General features: G+C 40.8%; 1 protein-coding gene across 1 annotated transcript in view; it reads left to right on the top strand.

Moving 5' to 3' along the window:
• The first annotated feature begins 7,147 nt into the window (after positions 1–7,147).
• The window catches only part of SCTR (secretin receptor), a 92,775-nt gene continuing 91,745 nt past the window's right edge, over positions 7,148–8,177 (top strand). The window contains exon 1 of the mRNA XM_043995166.1: positions 7,148–7,372. Within this exon, the coding sequence (XP_043851101.1) occupies positions 7,322–7,372 (51 nt within the window). The 5' untranslated portion in view covers positions 7,148–7,321. The remainder of the gene's footprint in view (positions 7,373–8,177) is intronic.

The following is an 8,177-nucleotide window of genomic DNA, read 5'->3' as shown; positions in this document are numbered from 1 at the left end:
GTCTCACCAAAAAAAAAAAAAAAAAAGAATATGTCAGAGAGGTACAGGAAGGGGCGATCTAATCAAAGTGTATTAGTTCCCACAATTCGAGAGCCTCTGATCAATTGAGATGACCAGAAACAGAAAGTATGTATAGTCTAAGTGGACAATCCCAGAGACACAGACATTATTGCACAGCAAGGCCTATATGCCATTCCAACTCCCTAACTGCTCTAATCAACTAATTCAAACTAAGGTATTATTGATTAATAATAATCCTCTTCACCTAAAAATCTTTCTTTCTTCTTAGCTTCTATGGTACTGTCTAATGTGCTCATTGACACGTATTTGTTTATCTGATAGTTTATGAAAAAACGTATCATCTCAACTAGACTGTAATCTCCTTGAGGCAGGGACCATGTCTTCTATTTCTTTCTGCAATTACAGACTAAAACAAGCAATTAAGTGGAAATAAAGGTGTGGTGTTGACTCTAAATAGAATTAGCATTAGTATTTATTTTTGTATATATCTGCTATAGGCAAAAATAGGTAAACTAAACTGTATCTACCATATACTCAATGATTATTACCTACATTCTGCTTCTGGGGTACTTATAACATTCGACATTCCATTAGAACATGGGAAAAATTCCTGCTCATAGCATTTGTCACTCCTACATTATCCTCACTTTGGCTTACCACCAAGAATTCTGTCAGCTAGCTCACCTGCATTGCCCTAACAAAGATATTGTACAAGGGCGGGTTATATTGTGTCAACAAATGGGTAAACCAAAGTGTTTGAAAGGAACAACTGGGTGAGGCCCTGGTCTCCAGGCTTTCCCTGAAGCTCAATCTATCCAAAGCTACCTGAACATCCAGAGACAGGTGAATGGAATAGTATTATGCAGTTGCAACATTTCAGTACATTTTACTCCCTGCCGACAAAGTGATTCTCCTTAATCACAAATCTAACCATGTCACTGCCCTTCTAGGTCAACTTCAAATCGCTTCCTTGATTTCAAAGTCCTTCATAACTTCCTCCCTTTCTTTCCGGTCTCATTGTAGACACTCTGATCCAGCCAAACAGAGAGATTGCTGTTCCTCACACAACACTCCATCTCTTGTCTGTTACTTTATATCATGCCAGGATTTCCCTCCTTCCTCATCTCCATTTAATAGAATCCCTCTCTTATTTTTATTGTTGTTGTTTTTGTTTCTTGATGGGGCAATGAGGGTTAAGTGACTTGCCCAGGGTCACACAGCTTGTAAGTGTCAAGTGTCTGAGGTCGGATTTGAACTCAGGTCCTCCTGAATCCAGGGCCAGTGTTTTATCCACTGTGCCACCTAGCTGCCCTCGCCCCTCTTATTTTCAGACACAGCTCGAGCAACACCATCAACAGAAGCTTTTCTGAGCTCCTCAAATATAAATGCCCCTCCAACTTGTATTTAATGACTGTATTTATTTGTTCTCTTTATATTTATTCCATATATACTTATATCTGCATATAGATATGTCCTTATTGTCCCCCTGTTAGAATACCATCTACTTGAGAGTAGGAATCACTTCATTTATTATGTTTGTATAACGAGCACCTAGCAGAGCACCTGGCATATAGTAAGTTTTGAATAAATGCTTGTTGATTGAGTGCCTACTATTCCCCTTCAGGGTTGTCATTGATTTTCATTTTATTTTACCAGCAAAAAATAGGTTTAGGGAGGGTCATAAAGTGCAATTTGTCCTAATCTCATACCCCCTCTGGAGAAATCTAGATCACCCTTAAAGTCTGCCTTGTGATACAACAGAGGCACTCTCATAAAGAGACAAAGATGAAATTGTTCTTTTTTTCAGAGTTTGAAATAGTTCTTTTTTAAGTAAGAAATGTTTTTATTTATAATTTTAAATTTCAATTTTTATCCCTCCTTCCCTCCCTCCATTCTCCTTCCCTAAGGCAGTAAGCAATCTGATTTGCATTATACATGTACAATTATGTAAAACATTACCATAATAGTTATTTTATATAAGAAAACTTGAATTAGAAAAATGAAAGAGGGGACAGTTAGTTGGTGCAGTGGATAAAGCACTGGCCCTGAATTCAGGAGGACCTGAGTTCAAATCCGACCTTAGACACTTGACACTAGCTGTGTAACCCTGGGCAAATCACTTAACCCTCATTGCCCTGAGAAAAGAAAGAAAGAAAGAAAGAAAGAAAGAAAGAAAGAAAGAAAGAAAGAAAGAAAGAAAGAAAGAAAGAAAGAAAGAAAGAAAGAAAGAAAGAAAGAAAGAAAGAAAGAAAGAAAGAAAGAAAGTGAAAAATAGCATGCTTCAGTCTCTGTTCAATCAATATCAGTTCTTTCTTTGGAGATAGATAGTATATTTCATCAATAGTCCTTTGGGATTGTCTTGGGTCATTGTATTGCTGAGAATAGTTGTCATTCACAGTTCCTCATCAAACAATATTGCTGTCTCTGTGCACAATGTTCTCTTGGGTTATACTCACTTCACTGTACATCATTTCATACAAGTCTTTCCAGGCCTTTCTGAAATTATCCTGCTTGTCATTTCTTATAGCATAATACTATTTCATCAACATCATATACAGCTTGTTTAGCCATTCCCCAAATGATAGGCATTCCTTTGATTTCCAATTCTTAGTCACCAGAAAAAGAGTTGCTATAAATATTTTTGTACAATAGGTCTTTTTCTCTCTGGGGGGATGTCTTTGGGATATAAATCTAGCAGTGGCGAAATTTTTCTTAAAGAATAACAGTCCCCAGGGGCAGCTAGGTGGCTCATTGGATAAAGCACCAGCTCTGGATTCAGGAGTACCTGAGTTCAAATCCAGCCTCAGACACTTGACACTTACTAGCTGTGTGACCCTGGACAAGTCACTTAACCCCAATTGCCTCACCCCAAAAAAAGAAAAGAAAAGAAAAAGAAAAAAAAAAAGTACAGTCCTTTCAATAGTAATAGTTTGGGGCAGCTAGGTGGTGCAATGGATAAAGCACTGGCCCTGGATTCAGGAGGACCTGAATTCAAATCCAGCCTCAGATATTTGACACTTACTAGCTGCATGACTCTGGGCCAGTCACTTAACCCTCATTGTCCCACAAAAAAAAACCCAAAAAACCAAAAACAAATTAGCAATGGTTAATATTTGATATAAGTATAGTCGTGTTGTTAATTTGTAATAGAATGAGAATTTAAAAAGTTATAGACAGATTTTAGCTTAATTTGGGAAAGAACTGCCTAAACATTAGAGTTAAAATGGAGCACAAGTCCATTAGAATCCAAAAATGGAATGGGCTACATGTGGAGGTAATGAGTTCCTTTTCACTGAAGATGTTCAAACAGAAGAACATTGTTGTTGTTGTTCACCCTTCATTCTCAAGAGGAGCAATGACATCATGAAGGTGATGTCTTGACTTGCTCATGAATTGGTTTTAAAGGAGGCAGAAACTGTGCAAGATCATCAGCCTCACTCTCTCCTTCTGGGTCACTGGAGTCCAGTGGCAAGACAAGAGTTAAGACGATTGTCCAACTGCCCTGAGCAGAGGAAAATAACTATCTGTTGGGTAGATTGTCAAAGAGATTCATGCATCATATAGGGAGTTGTCCTGGGTCTGTGTTTCCCTATGAAACTATATACTTTACATTGGTAAAATATTCACATGTTCTCTTTCCTCTACAATTCAAGTGGAACAAAAGCTCTTTAAGGCTCAGAAAGCTGGAACCAGGAAGGAGTCTGGAGGAAGGAAAAAAGAATCCTGGGGCAAGAAGAGTAGGGGAAAAGATGAAGAGGAAAAAGACTCAGGTTTTAAAGTTTTTTTAGTTTATGGGTTGTAAGAAGTAAGAACTTTGGTAGGAAAAGTTTGTAGATTAGTAAAAACATAGATGGGCTGGAAATTGGCAAACATTGAACAAGATCATCTCCGAGGTCCTTCCAATTCTGATACTCTTTGGTTTTATGATTGTATACGTTTCAAACATGTATTCTTTCAACAATAATTTACTAATCCCCCGTTATGTGCAACAGCACTTTGCTAGGTACTATGGATACAAAGATGAAAGACAATCTTAGTCCTCACAGAACTTACATTCTTAAAAAAAATTTTTTTTTACTGGTATCTTTTGTTATTACACCACTCATTTCTGAATATATCTCCCCTTCTCCAGTTGAACTCTCCCTGAAAACCAAGATAAGCATTTAAACAATAGCAGCCCATACAGTGACCAGTCTATGTATGTTTGCATGTTGTCTTCCCTATTATACTATGAGTTCCTTGAAGGCCGAGTGCCTTATGCCATTCTTTGTATCCCTGCCACTTAGCATGGGACCTGATGTGTAGGTTTGTTGTGAGATCATTTCAGTCACGTCTGACCCTTCATGACCCCATTTGGGGTTTTCTTGGCAAAGACACTAGGGTGGTTTGCCATTTCCTTCTCCAGCTCATTTTACAGTTGAGGGAACAGAGGCAGATAAAGGTTAAGTGACTTGCCCAGGGTCACACAGCTAGTGTCTGAGGCCAGATTTGAATATAGGTCTTCCTGACTCCCAATTCAGTGCTCTATCTATTGTACTACCTAGCTGCCTAACACAGAACATTCGCAGAGAAGTGGGAGAACATTCCTAATGTGTGGAAAGATTTTGGCATTAGGAACAAGTATATTGTCATTTAGATCAGAAACACGAGGGAAATTTGGTATAAAGTATGAGGGAACTGACTTTTGCTCCAAGCCTGTGAAGGTAATAGTAACTATTCCTATAGTGCTTTAAATTTGGCAAAGTACTGCATATGTTTTATCTCACCAGTAAGACTGCCTTTTCTCTTAAAACCCTACACATTTGGTTTGATCTTCTCCTTTGGCTGTATGACAGACTTGATTTTAGGAAAATTATTTCTTGTGAATATTGAAATGATTCAGACAAATGTGAGAGGGAAAACAAGAGACTAAATGGGAAAGTTGTGCTTCCCAACGAAGGCTAGTCTGGATTTTTGGATTATGTAAATCTCCCACCCACCCCCTCCATAAAGAACTCATTAACTTGTCACACTTAATACCTTTATGGAATAGAAAATCACATTTTTCCCATTATTTATGGATCATCAATAATACATCAGTTTCCTGCTCATAAAGCGAAGTCTTTTGCTTGATTTATTTGGCACCTGAAGATAAAATTAATTTAATCCATTTAGCATGTGGCTCAACTCACTCCCAGTTACAAACCCCACCCTCTATACTCCACCCTGATTCAGTTCTGTTTCAGCTCAGTTTTACCCCCTCATTTTGCAAATTTACTAGATTATAGTGGTGCCAGGGATTTCCTCATTTAAATTTCACATCTTCCTCAATACTTGCAGACATTAGGTACTTAACATATCCTTGTTAAATTGAATTAAATGGGGGCAGCTAGGTGGTACAGTGGATAAAGTTACTGAAATTGAATATTACTCTGCCTCTCTTGACTCCTCTCCTCCAGCTACTTCATTGACCACAGGATAGAGATGCCCTTTTTCCCACCCAACATCAGGATTCGAAAGTCCTTAATTTCCAGACCATAATGGTCCTTCCTTCCCAGACTGACCCTAATCCTTTTTTGGAAAAGTTGTCTTTTGTTGGGGGCAGCTACGTGGCACAGTGAATAAAGTACCAGCCCTGGATTCAAGAGTTCAAATATGACCTCAGACACTTGACATTAGCTGTGTGACCCTGGGCAAGTCTCTTAACCCTCATTGCCCAGCCCCCCCCCCAAAGAAGAATTAAATGAAGAAACTAAGGCCCAAAGGCACAACACTATTCAAAGTTGGCAAAATAATCCAGGGCTCTGATTTCTGCTTTGATTATTTATCTGCATAATGCTTGTTGGTTCCCTATATGTCCCAGGCTTCCTAAAAGTGTGAGAATGAAATGAAGCTATTGAAGTAATTTTTTTTTGGGGGGGGGGCGTTGCTTTGAAAAAGAAAGGTACACTGTGGGTTTGCAATACAAATTGGGCTTGGACAATATGAGCATATGTTCTGGGTTTTCATTTCTTTTCTGGGCAATTTGTCCCCCCCAAATCCTTCACAGACATTTTTATTCCTCTGTTTCTGCTCCCTTCCTTCAAACCTTCCTCTTTCTTCTGTCTTCCTCTTTCATCCCTGCCTTCCCTTTTTCTCCTCCCACTTTTCCTTTCCTTTGTCTCTCTCTTCTTTCTAAGGTCTTTATCCCTGTCTTATATTTCTCCTTCCCCTCCACCTATCTCTTAAGGCATTGGACTTAAAATTAGAAGATTTAAGAAACTCATTCAGTCTCTCTGGGCCTCAGTTTCCTTATTTGTAAAATGAATGGGGTTGAATAAACTAATTTACTGCTCTGACATTCCTTGTTTCTATAATTCCTGTCCCTGTCCTTCCTCCCCTCTTTCTTCTTTCTTCCTCTTTTCTCCCTTCTTTCCTTTTCCTTCTCCTCATCCTATGGGGTAGGTATGAAGTAGTTATCCCTGTATGAATGATACATAAGGAAACTGAGGTGCAGACAGTGCCTAAAAATAATGAGTAACAGACAGAGATAGCTGAAAGAGGCGGCTCAGTTCTCTAGATTCCCTTTTCTGATATCAGTTTTCTGGATATCCAGTTGGGGAAAGGGGTGGAGAAAGGAGAAAGGAGAGTCTTCACAAGAAGTCACATATACTGTAATGGGGGAAAAAAGCACTGGTTTCAAATCCCAGCTCTTCTACTTATTACCTCTGTGAAATCCCTTCGCCTCCTCACGTCTCAGTTTCTTTATCCTGTACAGTGAAAGGTTTCTGACTACATTGATCTCCAACATCCCTTCTGTCTCTAAATCTCATTCGTTCTATCTCCTTCAAGACTTGGAGAGATATGGGGCTGGTACAGCCTGTGTCTCCGACAGCTCCATTCCCCTGGGAGATTGATTGTCCTACAGGAAAGGGTTCCATCACTTCGCCCTCCTGGTTCCCCTCCCTCCTAAAGCTCTCGGCAATCATTACTTGTTGATAGGTTGAGCCCGCTTCGGTGACTGGCCACTGACGTCTCTTGGCCGCCTTCCTTATCAATGGGCCAAAAGGCGTAACTGAACAGCGGCAGCTGGAGCCCTCGAAGACGCGGATTCCCAGAGTCCCAACGCTCCAGCTGGGAACCTCCTGGGTCAAGGACAGAAGCAGAGGCAGGCTCAGCTGGTGGCTCAGGCATGCCTCCTATGACAGAGTTGTCCTCTCTCAGCCGGGGGACAAGGTGGGGAAAGTGAATTTATGCGAACAGCTGGGGGTCAGGGAGCAGCTGTCCGTGACCTCCTCCCGGGGATGAGACTGGCTGTGTGTCAAAGTCTGTGGTCACCACCATGCAGACTTGCAGCCTGTGGGTGATTCTCTTCTCATGGGCTACGCTAACCGTAAGTATCTTCATCTCCTTCCTCAAAGATGTCCGGCTCCCCCCTCCCCGTCTCCCCACCTCTACCTTCCCCCCCTCCCCCCACTTTAAGATAGGGTCTGTGGAGACTATGCAGTTAATCCATCCAAACTTCTTTCTGTTTGGTAAATTTCAGCCCTGCAGACTACAGGAAGTACCTGGCTGGTAAAGCTGGGAAATTGATTTGAGAAACTTTTAGCAGCCAGAGTAGTTTCGCATTGGGGTGAAAAGAAAAGCTTTCTAGAGCTTAGTAGGTTGAAACTAGTGCGGTTTGACAGAAGGCTACAACACCGTTCCTTGTCATGCCTTTATTCACTCCCCCCTCTCCCCTTCTCTTTCTTCCTCTCCCTTGTCCTCTCCACTTCTTTTCTTCTCCCCTCTGCTTTACCCCCTCCTTTCTAACCCTCTCTCTTCTCTTTGTTATGACTCCCTTGTCTCTTTCTCTCTCCCCTTCTCTTTGCTTGTCTGCCCCTCCCTACCCTCCCCCATTTCCACTAAATCCTTTTGTCTGACTGCTGACTCATTTGCACCCCGATGAAACTTCAAATCTGGTCGAAGAAGCAGCGAGAAAAGATGAGAAAGTCCAGGGTAAAGTGGATGGATGCTTGTGTCTTCTTTCACATATGAGTTTGCCTACTTCATCATGTGGATTTTGTTAACCAAAGAGATTAATCAGTGCCTACGAAGGCTAACCAATAGTTCTCCATTCAGGTTCCCACAGCTTGGAGACTTAACCCCCTAACTCTGGATAGCACTGCAATCTAAATCATTTCCAGAATAAAGATTGC

The sequence above is a fragment of the Dromiciops gliroides genome, chromosome 3 (genome assembly GCF_019393635.1).
Source record: "Dromiciops gliroides isolate mDroGli1 chromosome 3, mDroGli1.pri, whole genome shotgun sequence".
Classification (NCBI taxonomy): domain Eukaryota; kingdom Metazoa; phylum Chordata; class Mammalia; order Microbiotheria; family Microbiotheriidae; genus Dromiciops; species Dromiciops gliroides.
This window is presented reverse-complemented; position numbering and strand designations above follow the sequence as displayed.